This window comes from Orcinus orca, chromosome 7, assembly GCF_937001465.1.
Source record: "Orcinus orca chromosome 7, mOrcOrc1.1, whole genome shotgun sequence".
In the NCBI taxonomy this organism is placed as follows: Eukaryota; Metazoa; Chordata; class Mammalia; order Artiodactyla; family Delphinidae; genus Orcinus; species Orcinus orca.
In genome coordinates, this window is record NC_064565.1 from 109,363,217 (window position 1) to 109,380,652 (window position 17,436).

General features: G+C 39.9%; 1 protein-coding gene across 1 annotated transcript in view; it reads left to right on the top strand.

Moving 5' to 3' along the window:
* COL4A3 (collagen type IV alpha 3 chain) overlaps nucleotides 1–17,436 on the top strand; it is a 134,867-nt gene that overhangs the window by 90,447 nt on the left and 26,984 nt on the right. The window contains exons 24-34 of the mRNA XM_004262633.4: nucleotides 2,574–2,644; nucleotides 3,440–3,622; nucleotides 5,580–5,748; nucleotides 8,257–8,349; nucleotides 8,963–9,064; nucleotides 10,919–11,016; nucleotides 11,584–11,734; nucleotides 12,096–12,209; nucleotides 13,201–13,368; nucleotides 14,606–14,695; nucleotides 15,059–15,193. Coding sequence (XP_004262681.1) covers nucleotides 2,574–2,644; nucleotides 3,440–3,622; nucleotides 5,580–5,748; nucleotides 8,257–8,349; nucleotides 8,963–9,064; nucleotides 10,919–11,016; nucleotides 11,584–11,734; nucleotides 12,096–12,209; nucleotides 13,201–13,368; nucleotides 14,606–14,695; nucleotides 15,059–15,193 — 1,374 coding nt within the window. The remainder of the gene's footprint in view (nucleotides 1–2,573; nucleotides 2,645–3,439; nucleotides 3,623–5,579; nucleotides 5,749–8,256; nucleotides 8,350–8,962; nucleotides 9,065–10,918; nucleotides 11,017–11,583; nucleotides 11,735–12,095; nucleotides 12,210–13,200; nucleotides 13,369–14,605; nucleotides 14,696–15,058; nucleotides 15,194–17,436) is intronic.

Consider the following 17,436-nt stretch of genomic DNA (forward strand, 5'->3'; position numbering starts at 1 on the left):
CTTGGCAGCCTTTTAGGCTCTGTGCTAATAAATCTTCCAATCTTTCATGGGAAGAATAACATTGGGATTTTTTATCTGAAATCTCATGTTTTAAAAAAAATTAGCTGTCAACTTTTGAAGGAAAAAACATTTCATAGGCCAGTACCCTGAGGACTAAATAAAGCGTATGTCGCTTCCCTTGTCGACCTCTGTGCCAGACTAGAGCTCTCCACCTCAGCACTGTTGCTCCAGGCTGGCTCTGCCTCGGCTCTCCTACCTTCCCCTTCCCTGGTCATAGAAATGACCATGGACAAAGCCTTGAAGTAGAAAAAAGTCTCTATTTTATTAGTTGGGTTCCTCTGCCCCTGTACCACTCTGCTGGCCACCCAGGGCCTTCACGTGGTATCACACACCATCTAGGTTCTGCCATTAGCACCTTGGTCTATAGACATCATCCTCAAATGATTTCTCATTAACTAATAAGAGCTCTCAAGTTACGGAGCCCTTGCTCAGTGCCCTAGGCATGGTTCTAGATGTCTTCTGTGCCTCCAGCCCTTAGTCCTCATGTCAACCCTAGAGCTAAGTGTTACATTAACCCCATTTAACAGATGAGGAAGCTGAGGTATCAGATGACATAGCTAATAAGCGGTAGAGCCTGACTCCAGTCCAGACACTCTCCTCTGGAGACATGCTCCCGCCTTCTACACTGGAACCCCTTAATTGCTGTACCAGGCGCTGCCCTTTGAGCCAAGTTAATCCAAAGCTCTACCTTAGGAGCTAAGAGCTAAAAGCTCTACCTTTGGAGATAAGAGCATGTTTGCATGTTACCACCATCCAGTAGACATTTGCATTGACACAGAGTCTTCGGGGAGGCTTGGTCTCAGTCCAAAGAAGAAAGGCTCACGGTGGCAGCTGCGAGCACTGCGGCCAGCCGGTAGAGGACATCATTAGGGCAGGGATCCTTTGTCACCCTCAAATCCTACCCACTTCTTCATGAAGGCCTTAGTTGCTTTGCAGTCACTGCCCCCTGACTCGCTGAGACAAGCCTGACGGGAAAGGATGGGGCAAAGAACAGGGGGCAGTGTTTTTCATACAGCTCCTATTTGAGGCCCAAGTCTCTGGGGGAAATGTTAAAACAAAAACTAAAAAGAAGGGAGGAAGGTAAAGAACAAAAGGAAAGCCATCGTAATTTTCCTACATCCCCAGAGCGATCTCTGGCCCAAGGCTAGTGATGCAGGCGGGCAGCTCACTGCTGCTAACCAACCGGTCGCATTGCTGTATTTTCCTTGGTTTTCCTACATTTGAGGTACTACAGGTATAGCTCAAAGAGATACATAAGCAGTAAAACTGTTTGGATTACTATACAAAACATTCTCCTGGCTTAGATCTTGCAAAAAAAAAATCTGAATAAACATTTGTTAATAAACTGACCTGAGATCCGTCCAAAAGATCCTCTAAAGGGATCCTCTTTACAGAGATAGTTAAATAGAGGAAGTATAAAATCATCCAGTAAAACGCAATTTGGCAACCGATATACAAAGCCTCAGAAAGATTTGTACCTGTTTGGACCTGCAGTTACACTTTTAGCAATTTATTGTAAAGGAAATCTTTGGATAAATTTGCAGAACTAAATATCCAGAGGTATTTATCATAGCACTGTTTACAACAACTAAAGTTGAATAAGACAATCTAAATGTCTAAACATAGCTGTTAGCTGAATGAATGATGGTTCACCCATACAATAGGCTACCATGCAGCCATTTAAAGGGAAGCTATAAGTCCATATTTATTGACATATGTACAGTAAGATTCCAAAAAAGTGTATTATGAGTCCTGTGCATTTATGGATATAAAATTTTATGAGTAATGCACATGGAAATTTTAGCAAATACTGTCTTCTGGTGGTAGATTTATGCGTGATTTTTTTTTGAATTTTATTTTATTTTATATTTATACAGCAAGTTCTCATTAGTTATCTATTTTATACATATTAGTGTATATATGTCAATTCCAGTCTCCCAATTCATCACACCACGACCGCCCCCGTATGTGTGATTTTTATTCTCTTCTTTCTGTATTTTTTTTTTACAATGAACACCCATTACTTTTATCATTAGAAGAAAAAAATGTGTCTCCTTAAAATGATAAAGACAAGAATTTTAGGAAGCTAAAATTTAAGAGTTCTTGTTTTTTTTTTTGTTTGTTTGTTTGTTTTCCTATACGCGGGCCTCTCACTGTTGTGGCCTCTCCCGTTGCGATGCACAGGCTCCAGACGTGCAGGCTCAGTGGCCATGGCTCATGGGCCCAGCGGCTCCGCGGCATGTGGGATCTTCCCGGACCGGGGCACGAACCCGTGTCCCCTGCATCGGCAGGTGGACTCTCAACCACTGCGCCACCAGGGAAGCCCAAGAGTTCTTGTTTTGAATATTATCTCTTATTCCAGTTATTTACTCCCATTCTTACCTTGCACTGTGTGTTTTAATAAAGAACTTTTCTTTCTTCAGAAGAAGACATCCTATTTTCTTCACATACTGCATTACCCTAGCTGTTCAGAGTTTGTGTTCAATGTATACTTAATAATTTACTGCTTTCAGGAAGACAAGGGGCAGCTGGCATTAAAGGAATCCCAGGGTCCCCAGGAAGCGCTGGTCTTCCAGGATTTCCGGTAAGATTTCATGGTTTTAAAGCTTTATTTACTTTCAATTTGGAAAATGGAGCCCTCTGGAAATATGGTTGCACCCCATATAGGTTGTCAGTTTGGTGCCTGGCAAGGAGCACTTAATAGTAAAGCACTTAGTAGATACTTGTTGGTTGAATGAATAAATGAATGATGTGCGAAAGAATAAGTGAATGAATTAATGAATTTATAATCATTTCAAATGGTATCAGAGACAGAAGCTGATCAGTGGCTGCCGGGGGCTGAGGCTGGGAACAGGGATGGACTGCAAATAGATTTGCGGGAATTTGGAGGAGTGGTGGAAACATCCTAACACTGGATGGTGGTGATTGTGGCATGAATGTGTAAATTTACTAAAAATCATTGAATTGTATTCTTACAAAAGATTCATTTTATAATATGTAAATTATACATCAATAAAGTTGTTAAAAATTTAAATCAGAAAGTTATACTTGGATAAATATATTTAAATCAAATTATCCATAGATGCATATTGAAATTTACCAGTATTCTAACATAATCTGAATTATGATGAAGGTTGTATCATATTGAATTATATTATTGTATATATATTGCATTGAATTACACTAATTGAAATTTTTTTATAGTTTTGGAAGAAAAAGATAAAGCCAAATAGCTTGAAATTTTACTTATGGGCCAAAGAAAGGGTCTGGAAAAAAAATTCATGTTCATTAAAATTGAAAAGTTCTTATTGACGTTTTTAAATATTGACACAAGAACTGTACCCAAATGCAAGGTAGACTCATTTTTGTACCACCCTAGGGATTGCCGGGTGATCAGGGTCATCCAGGACTTAAAGGAGAAAAAGGTGAAGCATCTCAGCCAGAGAGACAAGTGGGTGCCCCAGGGGATCCAGGGCTCCGAGGACATCCTGGAAGAAAGGGCTTGGATGGAATTCCTGGAACTCCGGGAGTAAAAGGATTACCAGGACCTAAGGGAGAACCGGTTGGTATCTAGACACTTTTTTCAAATTACCCTCCCTCTGAATGAAGGGCTCTAAAGTTAAGACATCAGATGATTTCTTTTCAAAAAAAAAAAAAAAAAATTGTTGGCCATTCAGCACAGTTCATCCCTTTAACTGCAGGATGAGGCATCTTCAAATGAGCAGTAATAACCCGAACAAATATTTATAGTATTTTGACAAAAAAAAAATAGCACTCCATGGTTTTTTTTAGCCCATAGAAAATTCTACATTGATAATGACCTTGTTTCATACACAAGGTACAATTCCACATTTGTATCAAATGAGTTTATAGGGAAGTTCAGAAAATGATTAATAATGGAAAGTTTTAGTCAACATTTGGGGGACAATGTTCATTCTTTTAAGTAAAAATAAATGCATAAGAGGACAGAATAGTTAGGGCTTTGTCATTTGGGTAAATGTTTTGTCATTTACCGTATTTAAGTTTATATAATTCTGTCTCTTTTCATGGGATGGAATCTCTCACACGTTCAAGTGAGAGGTTCCTACCAGGATCTTTTTTTTTTTTAGCATCTTTATTGGAGTATAATTGCTTTAAAATGGTGTGTTAGTTTCTGCTTTATAACACAGGGAATCAGCTACACATATACATATATCCTCATATCTCCTCCCTCTTGCATCTCCCTCCCACCCTCCCTATCCCACCCCTCCAGGTGGTCACAAAGTACCGAGCTGGTCTCCCTGTGCTATGCAGCTGCTTCCCACTAGCTACCTAGTTTACATTTGGTAGTATATATAAGTCCATGCCACTCTCTCACTTCGTCCCCAGAATCTGTTTTTAAATGTCATAGAGGCAGAGGCTGAGAACCTATCGCATGTATCTGAGAAGTTTGCAAGGCATGCTGCCCAGCCTGTTTTATAAAATCCCAGTTTCTCCCAGGGTTAATCAGTGTCGTCCAATACAAAGGGTTTCACCTCAAGCAGAGAAACTCGTCAAACAAATTTAAAGATTCACTCACAGACCCTTTAGTATGAGAATATGAGTGGTGACTCCCCAGGTTGTGGATATGATATGCAGACTTTCCTAAACCTTTTAACTACAAAACGCTTTTTGAGTGGAAGCAGCTAGCAGGGCCAATGTTTCAGACTCTCTTTGGCAAACTGTCAGCGGCCCCTCCAGAGTGGCGGTTATCCTTAAAGAGGGCTGGGGTTGGGAACTCTTTAGGTCTGATATCAAGACAGTTCACGTGATGCTTCCATTTGCATCGCCCTAATTTTTTTTATTAGTTCCAGTAAAGAAGTCCCAGAAAGTAAGAGAAAATCAAGGAACTGATTTGAGTCTTACACCCTGCAATTATGAAAGAAGGATTACCCAGTCCCACATTGACACTAAACAATGAAAAATCCAATCAAATTTATTATTTGGGGCCATGTTGGAGAAGAAGGGGAACTTCGATTATTTTGTCAAATTCAACTTCTTTAAAATAAACAACTCATTTTCAAAGTGACAGACTATGGAATTAACAACAAAAAAATATTTTATAAGAAAAAAATTACTATAGATAGAATATCTCCTTTATAATGAAAATACCTGGTGAAAAACCAATCAAATTAAAGTTTGCTGTACTGGTTTTATTTTAGAAATGTGCCAGTAACATGAATGTCACCTCTAATGCCATTTGAGTTGTTGGCCAATTTGAGCTAAGTTTTTGGGGCTGTTGTCATATGTGGCATCCCATTGTAGGACACCTTAAGTGGGACTCAAGAGAGTTAATGAAATGTTGCTGGATTCCAAAGGGCAAAACAACAGACATCATTCAGTGCTCTTATTTTAGGAACAATGCCCTTCAGGTAACAACTGCTTTTTAATTCAAGATCTTCTCCATGACAACCTAACTGGTATTCGTATTCACGGTGAGGTTAGCCTGTGTAAAGGGATACTGGATGAATCACTATCCAAACATATTTCTATTGATACAGGCCCTGAGGGGGGAGAAGGGAGACCAGGGTCTTCCAGGGGATCCTGGCATCCCTGGGTCCCCAGGACCTGCAGGACCGGCTGGACCATCAGACTATGGACCTTGGGGAGAGCCTGGTCCAAAGGGCACCCAAGGACTTCCTGGAGCCCCTGGACCACCTGGAGAAGCCGGTTGGTTAGTTTTCTTTCCAGTCCTGTTTTCCTGTGGAGTGGGTTGGTGGTTCCTAGCGCTAGTGAAACTCCCTCAAGACTAATGAATGTATAGAAACATGCTTCTAGTAAATAGACAATGTCAACTTGTAGACACTGGGAAATAACATGTAGAATATGGTAGAGATAATCCTCTTTTTCCCTGTTAGTGAGCAGTACAGCTGAAATTTCCTAGGAATAGTCTATATCCATTACTGATATAAATACACGGAGTGAATAGATCCTAAGAGATGAGTGGAAGTTAGCTACGATAAAGAGAAGGCAAAAACCTATAGGATTGATCTTGAGAAGCCTTTTCCTGGGCCCAGGGCCCACTCATGTTATTGCAAATTTATTCTTTTTGATTCATAACCTCATAAATGGTTTCTAAATAAAACTTCAAAGTATCTAAGACAAATGAAGAAAAGTTGTCTTGATAATAAAGTCCCGTTAATTTTGGGATCCACGTATACTGAACGTACTTGCGGGATTCAGGAGGGATCTGAACCTCAATGTTTATCCGTGGTGGAGAACGGGGCGAAAGATGAGAATTTCACGTTACTGACAGTGTTAAACAAATAATGCTACCATGGTCGTTTTTTGCTTCTAAAATCACTTTAGAGACCCAAAAAACCACTGGTCTCCAAATCTTTTTATAGCATCCGTCACCAGGAATAAAATTTTGAGTGCAGTATCCCCAGTAGTATTCACATACAGGTGACCCTCAGATAACGCGGGAGTTAGGACGGGCAACCCTCTACTTGTATAACTTAGAGTCAACCCTCCTATGTGTGGTTCCTCCGTATCTGTAGTTCATGTAGTACTCTAGTATTTACTATTGAAAAAATCCGCGAATGAGTGAAACCTCGTGGTTCAAACTTGTGTTGTTCAAGGGTCACCAGTATATTATAAATTGTATGCATGCATTTCTGTCCACACACATATGTAAATCTTATTTTGTGACTATTCATACATGTGTATTTTTTTCTGCACCTTACCTTTGAGGCTGCTATTCTAATCCAGGGATTGGCAAACCATGGCAGACCTCAGTCTCAATCCAGCCCACCTCCCACTCATGTATAGTTCCCAAGCTAAGAATGGTTTTTATATTTTTAAATGATTGGGGAAAAACCTTTTGAATAATATTTTGTGACATGTAAAAATTATATAAAATTCAAGTTTCAGTGTCTATATAGTTGTATTGGCACACAGCTATGCTCATTTATTTACAGATTGTTCCTGGCTACTCTCACACTAGGATAACAGAGTTGAGTAATTGCAACAGAGAACCACCTGGGCCATAAAGTCTAAATTATTTACTATCTGGTCCTTTACTAAAAAAGTTTACTCAGCCCTCTTCTAATCCATCTTCAAATCTTCTTCTGTTCTTTCTAAATGTGAATTTTTAGTGAAGGACTCCACTGTCATAAAATATATTATTACCAAATTTTCCCCATCACATTACTGTAAACTTATTCTTTCTATAAATATATGAATATATGGATAAAACTGATCCCTAACATATTTTTAATATTGGCTACTGTGGTCAGAATGTTATCTCAAATCTTTACCAGTGACACAGGCATCATTTTCTCAACACATGAGGAACTTATGTTAAAAAACATGCCCGGGGGGCTTCCCTGGTGGCGCAGTGGTTGAGAGTCTGCCTGCCGATGCAGGGGGCGCGGGTTCGTGCCCCGGTCCGGGAAGATCCCACATGCCGCGGAGCGGCTGGGCCCGTGAGCCATGGCCGCTGAGCCTGTGCGTCCGGAGCCTGTGCTCCGCAACGGGAGAGGCCACAACAGGGAGAGGCCCGCATACCACAAAAAAAAAAAAAAAAAAAAAAAAACATGCCCGGGCTTCCCTGGTGGCGCAGTGGTTGAGAGTCCGCCTGCCGATGCAGGGGACGCGGGTTCATGCCCCGGTCCGGGATGATCCCACATGCCGCGGAGCGGCTAGGCCTGTGAGCCATGGCCGCTGAGCCTGCGCGTCCGGAGCCTGTGCTCCGCAACGGGAGAGGCCACAACAGTGAGAGGCCCGCGTACCGCAAAAAAAAAAAAAAAAAAAGCAGGGCCAAGAATCAAGCCCAGATCAACTTGTTAGGCCTCACTTCATGTTTTGTCCAATAAACCATACTGCCTTCCTGTGAAAACTAGTCACCCAATAAATAAACATCCTACTAGTATTCACCAGCAGTTAGGCTGAATTCCATATTATCAATATTTTTAAAAATAGGCTCTCTTTTAATAGACCAGCATGTTGGGCTCTTAATTAAAACAAGGCTTAGACAATAGTAGATGCTTCCATATATTTGTCAGTGGAATTTCTATGAGCTGGTCATCTTTAAGCCAGTTTTGAAGCCTATGGAAGCAGATTAGTTTTTATATTCCTTAGGGGATGTTTATGAACCCCTTATAATTGTGTTTTTCCCTTCTGAAGAAAGAAAAGCTTCAATATGCACGCCAATCTTATGATGCAAATTTTCTTAAGGTCCTAAGGGAGAAATCGGTGTTTTGACACCAGTTCCAGGGCCCCCAGGACCTCCTGGAGCCCCAGGCCGTGCTGGCCCCCAAGGTCCACCTGGTGAGTATCCCTTTGCCACATCTGGTACATGGCATCAGATGGCACCCTGACTCTCCTAGTTATAACTCTCCCATTCTAAGGAAAGCATATAGTCACTGGCTCCAAAAAAAACAGTGCAGACCAGAAGGGACAAGCCAACAGACAGGAGACTTGCTGTTGTCCTTTGAGATTACCCAGATTATTCCTGTTAGTCCTTCTGATTCCAAAACAGAATCTCTACCATTACTTAAGAGGAGTTGGAATGCAGAACAATCTGCATGGATTTTTGGTGGAGGAGCAAGGAATGTGGGCTGGTGTTTAATCAGGACAGTTCCCACAGCTTCTTCATTTGAAAACTTACCTTCTTTGCCAACATCGTCTAAAAGTTAACTTTGCATTGATGGAGGGAGACATATAGTTCAAGATATCGAGAATATTTCTTTTTAGGAGTTAAATTATATTTTCAAAATTATTTGCACCTCCTAATGATTAGCTCATTGCATAGAAAGGGGGAGGAAGGTGGGGTTATTATTTCTTAATTTTCAAAAAGATCTGGGATGACCCAGAAACAAACGTTTTGTTTTAAGGCAAGATAAAGGGAAGGCGCTGATGTAAATGTATGCATGTTTTTAAGGTATCCCTGGATCCACAGGAAAATGTGATCTGGGTCTTCCTGGGCCCGATGGTGAACCAGGAATTCCAGGAATCGGATTCCCTGGGCCTCCTGGACCTAAGGGTAAATTTTAAAAAGTTTTTAAACATAAGGTTCATTGTGGATATTTATAAAATATAAATGCGTATAATGAATAATATAGGAAATATCCATTTAATCCTTTAAAATGATGTTTTCCACCAGTCTTAAATGGGAAAAAAACCTTACAATAATTTTAGCGAAAAAGGGAGACTTCACATTGATTTATGCAATCTCATCGCAGTCATATTTTTTAAAGTACATAAAAAAAACCGTAAGGAAATTCACTAAAATGCTAACAGTGATGCTTCTTGATTGTGGGATTAGGAGGAATTTATTCTTCTTCATAAATGCCTGTACTTTGTACATTTACACATTTCTTCACCTTATACACTTCTTTTATAATTAAAAAAAACTGTTAAATCACAGATAGCTGATCTCCCTATATACTCCCAAATAAATTATGGAAGTTATTTTCCTTTAGGGAAAAATGCTGTTTCTCATCAAAGCGGGAAAACACTCCAAAGAAATCCAGATGCTAAGAACTCAAACAGTAACCTGAGGCTCCCTGCTGACACATACATCACAGTCCTGTCCAGGATGGCATATGAGTCATCTCAGTCCCTGGGATGTCCCATAGAACTTCAGATTTTATGATAATTTCATGTTTGTTTCAATATTGTTGGAAGTGCTTATCCCAATATAATCCATTTTTTGGTGCTTCATCTCTTACATTAATATGTCAGCAATGTTTATCACCCATCAGTTCTGCCCAAATATAGGAATATTGATCTCAATTTATGAGTATTTGAAATAGAAAACATAATCACATTTCTCACATGGTCGCAAGAATGGCTTTGACTCCAGTTTCCTAGATTTTTTCCCAGTGATCTTGAAGTAATGCAACCTGGCCCATGTTTTAGCCAAGTGCTTCATGGACCCTGCCTTGAGACGTTGCATCCTAGCTTGTCACCCTATGGATTTGCCTTCTGGAAGGAGACTGTAAACTATGGGAAACAGAACTAGCATAAGGGCTTCTTGAAAGTGGAGATTCAGAATTTCCCAGTTGAACCTAATAAATCCCATGAAATAACTGTGAATTTAAAATTGGTCAAATTAGGGACTTCCCTGGTCGTCCAGTGGGTAAGACTCTGTGTTTCCAATGAACGGGGCCCGGGTTCTATCCCTTGTCGGGGAACTAGATCCCACATGCATGCCGCAACTAAGAAGCCCACATGCCACAACTATGAGCCCACATGCCACAAAGAAGATCCCACGTGCCGCAACTAAGACCCGACACGGCTAAAATAAATAAATAAATGAAACTGGTCAAATTAGGGGCACAAAGGAACTCTTTGAACGCAGCCTTGCTCTACCAGGCTTTCCTCTTTTGAACCACAGATCGGAGAAAAAGATGTGTGTTAACTCCTTTCTCAACTCTCCTATTATAAATGCGTAAAAGAGAAGTTAATGTTCAGTGGCTATTATAGAGCTTTAGGAAGTAATTCTCTTGAGCAACCCAGGTTAAGAAAGGCTACCTGGATGCTGGAAATGCTTTATATCTCGATCTGGGTCATGCTTGAGTAGATATATAGACATATTTAAAAATTCATTTGGCTGTACACAGTATGCAAAATACACTTTTTAAAAAAGGCACCCAAATGGTCATTCGGTATCAGTGGTTTAAAGAATTGCTCAATCAAACTTTAGTGGTGCTAAACAACAAGAGTGGAGAAGGTAATTTTTTAAACTGGGAACCAATTTGGAATTGACTTTTTTAAAGTGCTAATTTAGCAGTTGGCATTCTCATCATTTAAACTTTCATAAAAATATCTAAGAGCTACTGTTCAGAATCTTTTAAGACCTGTCTTACAACCTTTGTTATCTTTTTCTCTGTAGGAGACCGAGGTTTTCCAGGAACAAAAGGATCACCAGGCTGTCCTGGAGAAATGGGAAAGCCAGGGTTACCTGGAAAGCCAGGCCTCCCAGGAGTCAAGGTCTTTGAGAATTAAAATTCAGACTGACAATTGGGGAGGGGAGGGGAGGGGCAGTTACAGTCAGTCAGTCAGGATGCTTTGTGTGTAGAAATTGTCAATATATTTGTAGATGATGAAGATGCCGACTTTTTTAAAAGTTTCTCTGAACCATCACTCCCCTTTAGAAAGGAGAATAGAAGGTGTAAGAAGACCAATTTGCCTCTCTATTTCTTCCTTAATCTTCAGAAACATTCAGAGTACTTAAAATGGGAAAACTCTAGAAACAGACGTGGATATCTATGAGAAAAACTATCAAAAGGAGAGACATCTAGACTGTTTACAGAAAATTCCACAGTCTTCTTAAAAAGTGGAGGCTATGAAGAATTACTAAGCACAGTTTTATTTAAAAAGTCAGCAACCACAATTGAAAAAGGAAAGTGGATGGAATGGTGGTGACTGTACAAAAGGGACATAGAACCTCCATCACGGAGACGTTGTTTTCACGTAAATAGCCCTAAAGACCGGTCAATAGTCGATAAGGATTTGCAAGCATGATACAGTAAAACTAACGTAATTTCTGTGCTATAGGGAGAACCAGGACTAGCCATGCCTGGAGAGCCAGGAGCACCAGGTTTGCCAGGAGAAAGAGGCAACTCTGGGGAAAAGGGAGAAAGTGGACTCCCTGGACTTCCAGGTCTCCCTGGAATTCCAGGAACTGGAGGGCTTGATGGACCACGAGGTAAAATAGCAAGTGTGATTGCTTTTCTCCACTGTGAGCTCAGCTAAAATGCTGCAGATTGAATGTGTAGGTGCTCTAGGGGTGAAGAACTCTTCTCAAACTTCCAGCTCAATAAATTGAACGTGCGAGCCTTAATTAACTTTCCATTCAAATTTCCATTCCATTGCTGCCCTACCTTTGTTCCCTCTTTCTTCCTTTCTTCCTTCTTTCCTTTTTAATGAGTGTCCTCTCTATAAGACATATCAATGGTATTAACTCTAAGTTCGATTCAGGAGGGAAAGTTATAAGAGAATGACTGGAATAGCAATACTAGGACCTTGAGTTTTGCCACCCGATCGTATTCTTGGACTCTATTTTGCAGGGGATCCAGGGCAGCCTGGACCACCTGGAGAAAGAGGCCCCCCAGGAAGGTGCAAAGAAAGTCTCAGTGGAGCTCAAGGACTTCCAGGCTTAAATGGATTGAAAGGGCAACAAGGTAGGGGGAGGCCCTTGAAACCAGTCACCAGGGGGCAGATGACATGGGACTCCTGCTTTGAGTTTTGCTGCTTAACATGAGAACTATCCGGTAACAAGTCCTGACCACTGTTCAATGGGAAAAGTGATTTCAGAAACAAAAACCTGTTGTCACGAACTTGTTGCAGTGAATACCAACTATAGAGTAAGAGACCTGAAGTTACTACAGTAAGATTGGTTTGTGTCTTGTATGCAAGAAAATATGAACAATGAAGATATATACAGATGTATACTTACATATATATATATATACATATAAACTCTCAAATAACTTTTATCTTTAATACTTTCATAGGTATATTAAAGTGGTAAATGTATCCTTATTATTGAAACAGAGTGAATGTATGCAAAGGTATATGTTCACAAGTTACAAACTAAAATACATAGATGGTTGCTTTACAAGCAACATAAAAGAAAAGGTATGAAAGTAAATCTAAATTTTGAAAGCTAGGCGGTCATGGGAAGCTTACTATCTTTTTCGCTCCTCTCAGCCAGATCTGTGAACTGTTTCTGGGTAAAAAATCCTTTAGAACTCGCCTATTATACTTCTTATATGTTCACAAACAAAATTTTGGCCAAGAAGTTAATTGTTGTAGTGGTGCTGCTATTGTTTCTAGAAGCATCTGGTGGCTTGCCGCCACGTGAGTGGCTCTGTATGAATTCTGCCGGTTAAAGACTGCGCCACGGTCAGAAAGTGCATTCCCAAGATGTGCCTGCAGGACTAGAAAATAAATCTAAATTCTACACTATCATTACTTCATGAATCATTGAAACACAGAATGTTAAATCCAGAAGGGATCTTAGAATTTTACAAAAGGGGACCTAAATCTATCAATTAGAAAAGTCTGTGGTTTGCCCACAATCACAGAGCTAAATATTTACAGCCATAAAATATATCTGGAGTTGGTGTGGAAAGCAATCGTGCATTCATTCATTCATTCATTCATATATAGGCAGAAGAGGCGAAACGGGGCCAAAGGGAGACCCAGGTATTCCAGGCTTGGATAGGTCAGGATTTCCTGGAGAACCTGGACCACCAGGAATGCCGGGTCATCGAGGGGAGATGGGACCACCTGGTACAAAAGGATATCCAGGAAATCCAGGATTTTTAGGGCCACCAGGTACTCTTTATGTGCTTTTGTTTTTCTTCTTCTCTGTTCTTCCACATATTCCTTTTAAGGTAGCTGTGTAAACTAGAGACCCGCATAGGCTTTTGACTCTAAGCTTCTCTTTCATTTAGTATAAGTTTTTCTTCTGAGTTATTTGCAAGGAGCCAGAGGGCTGGGAACTGGTGGTAGTGGGATGGTCAAATTTCACAATTACCCACAATATGACTATTTTTGCTGTGTAATCTTGTTAATATATTACTAGTGAAATGTATTTGCTAGTATTTTGTTGAAATTTTTTGCATCCATATTTATAAGGGATACTTGCTAGTCTGTTTTCTTGTGATGTCTTTGTCTGGTTTTGGTATCAGGGTAATGCTATCTTATTGAACAAGATGAGAAGTGTTTCCTCCTCTTGTATTTTCTAGAAGAGTTTGTGAAGAATTGATATTCTTTAAATATTTGATAGAGTTCACCAGTGAAGTCACCTGGGGCTTGGGTTTTCTTTGAGAGAAGTTTTAAAATTACTAATTCAATCTCTTTGCTTCTTATAGATCTATTCAGATTTTCTGTTTCTTCTTGAGTCAATTTTGGTAATCTGTGCCTCTTCTAAGAATTGGATTTTCTGGCCTGTCATTGTTCATAGTATTCCCTTATAATTCTTTTATTTCATCACTTATTATGGTTTATATGTTTGGGGGAGAATATTTCAATAGTCTTCTCATGGCATAAGGACCTCACTGGTCTCTCCTCCAGAGAAGAGTCCAGAATAAGAACTTAATCTGCTAATTAACCTTTCATTTATATTATTGAGCTACTATCATATGCCATCACTGTTCCAGACCCTAGAGACACATTGGTGGATAAGACTCCACCTCGAACAATGGGGAGCACGATAACAAACACATTTAAGAACTAAGTTCATCTAGCGACAAATGCTATGAAGAAAGTAAAATAAGGGAATATAACAAAGTTATTGATCAAGGGTTGGGACGAGGGAATGCTCCAAACCTTCAGCATATTTTCTCCTCATCCACAAGTGTGATTTGCTACCAACTTCCACATCCACGATGTAAAAAAAGACCATTTACTGACCCATCCCTAGACAAGTGGGATTATTTTCCTGTTTACAGAAACCATTTTTGCAACACTCTTTCTCTCTTTCTAAGTATAATTCATTTTATTTTATGGAGTATTTCACTTTTCTCATTCTTTACAGCATGTGCTGCCTTGTGTTAATTTGTTTCCATAGGTGAAAAAGGAACGATTGGGATGATGGGGGTTCCCGGAAACATTGGCCCTCCGGGGCCTCCTGGGAAGCCAGGCACCCTGGGACAGAGGGGTAAGTGATAGAATATCTTTCCAGCTATCAGGAGGCATGAACAATGTTCATTTAATTAGCAGAAAAATAAATTATATTTTATTCTTTGAGGAGAAAGTAGTTCTGAGAAAACCTTATATTTGATTTTGCAGTTTTCTGTATTCCTTTGTCCCTTTTGAATAGTCATATTTTCTCCCTACAGGCTTAGACAACTACCCTCATGTGGCTGCCTGTTTGGGGGCAACTATTTATCAAGTTCTCAACCCTGTTAACCTTTTTTGGTTTATCTGTCTTGTTTTGTTTTATGGTAAGCACTGTTAACTTTTGAATCCTCATGAACTTTTAAAGAATTAAGGAACTGATGTTGTTACGTCTGTCTCTTAGGGAGCTTTGGAATTCCAGGAGTAAAAGGCGAGAGAGGAGCCCCAGGTGCCAAAGGGGAACAAGGAGATAAAGGAATTCCAGGGCCTCCTGGAATATTACGCTTAGTCGGGGACAAAGGGGAACCAGGACTCAAAGGTACAAACGTTCTTACGTTTAGAACCAGAACATCAGAGCTGATTCTGGGACTAAGAAATTATCCAGGAAAATCCCTTTAGTTGACATAAGAGAACAGTGAGGACCAGGGTTTAATTTCCCGCCCAGGCTCACAAAGCCAGTTGGTGACTGAGTTGGACTAGAACTGGGTTTTGTGTGCCTTGAACAGTAATATGTTGCCTCCTTAAATCGTAACTTTTTATTTCCAAGTTAATTCTGCATTTTGGTCCGCTGTCTTTAAATTTTCACTAGCCAATCTTTAAATTCTAAGCCTCAAAGCCCCCTTTTGCCAAGTATGGTGAAAATTAAACCTTTAGAAAATTCCACATAAAAAACTTCCCTGGCTGGAGTAGAAAACTCCACCCCAACTTCAACTCTATTCTATCAGCTGCTAGGGTGAATTTTTCTGATTGCATCTAAAACCTGCTTCTTATACTCAGAATCCTTTGGAGAATAATTACTAAAGAGAAAATATATTTTGATTACAAATCAGTGCCTTAAAAATGCTGTTATTTGGGCTTCCCTGGTGGCGCAGTGGTTGAGAGGCCACCTGCTGATGCAGGGGACACGAGTTCGTGCTCCAGTCTGGGAAGATCCCACGTGCCGTGGAGCGGCTGGGCCCGTGAGCCATGGCCGCTGAGCCTGCGCGTCCGGAGCCTGTGCTCCGCAACGGGAGAGGCCACAACAGTGAGAGGCCCACATACCGCAAAAAACAAACAAGCAAACAAAAAAAACAAAACAATGCTGTTATTTGTTAGCTATAGCTGTTAAGCTCAAATTCAAACCCATTCAAATTATTTCAAGTTATTTAAGCACTTTGTATGACAGGCTTTTTTATATGATCAATACAGCCAATATCAAATCAAAATTTAAGGTTTGCCTTGCGGTCTTCCTGATCCAGTCTAACCCCAAGTAACTTTAATAAAACAAAGGATTTCTGGGTAAAATTAAATGTTTGCAGATCAAACTTCTATAGCAGGGAAGAATAAAAGAAAAATGTGTTTGTAGTTGCAAAACCATATCAAGTTTTGAATAATTTGTAATCAACTTTGAGAAGTTAGATTGTAAGATTTGCTTTAAAAATTCTGGATAGAGTTCTGCAGACCAGGCTGGCAAGACTGAATAGCTGTCTTTCCCAGAATTAGGAGGGACTTCACAGAGGTGACATTGGAGCAGGGTTCTGGAGAGTGATTGAATCCAGCTAATTTGCTAACTTAGAAAAGGATAATCAGGGACTTCCCTGGTGGTCCAGTGGTTAAGAATCCAATCTGCCTTCCAACACAGGGGATGCGGGTTTGATCCCTGGTCGGGGAACTAAGATCCCATATGCCGAGTGGCAACTAAGCCCGCGTGCCACAACTAGAGAGAAGCCCATGAGCCGCAACAAAGATCCCGCGTGCCGCAGCTAAAACCCAATGCAGCCAAATAAATAAATAAGTAAATATTTTTAAAAAAATAAATAAAAATAAAATAGCCATTCTGGCCTTTTGCTATTCCTCAAATGGACCAAACTTTAAAAATAAATAAATAAAAGGATAATCATTGGGAAAAGAATCAGATTTTTTTCTATAAAGGAAAATTAGCAAGTAAAGGCCTTTTGGGTAGTCCCCCTTTAATCTGCTGTCCAAGGGATGGTTTAGTTCTGGGTGCGAACAGAAGACTGCATTACATTTTTAACAATAGAATAGAAAGTAGTATGAATTTTATAAAATTCTGCTAGAACTGGTCTAAGTCAAGATGTAAAAAAAAAAAAAATACTGGCACAAGTGTCCAGTCTTCATAAACTGTCAGACACCACTTCACTGGATTATTCTAGATGATTTAGTTAGTGTTGCAAACATTCTGAAAAAAAATATGAATAGCATATCTGTGCCTACATAAACTAAAATTTGACTCTAACATCATGAATGCACAATGGGTACTAATTTACAATTAAAGAATTGTTTCTGTAAAATATATAGGGACACATGCTATGTTTATGCTTCTAGCAAAGTACAAGGTGCATGGAAGCTGTCCTACATGTTTCCTTTTGGCTTTTCAAACCCACAACCAAGGAGCAGAGATAGAACCACAACAACAACAAAAGATCATACTATCTAGGCCTCTCTAATTTCTATATGATTCATTTTTCGTCTGAGTTTCTGACTTAAAGACATCCACTGCAAATGTGGAAGAGCTATTGAAGGTATGAAAACAAAGTCGTCCTCTCCTCAAGGAGTCTGCAT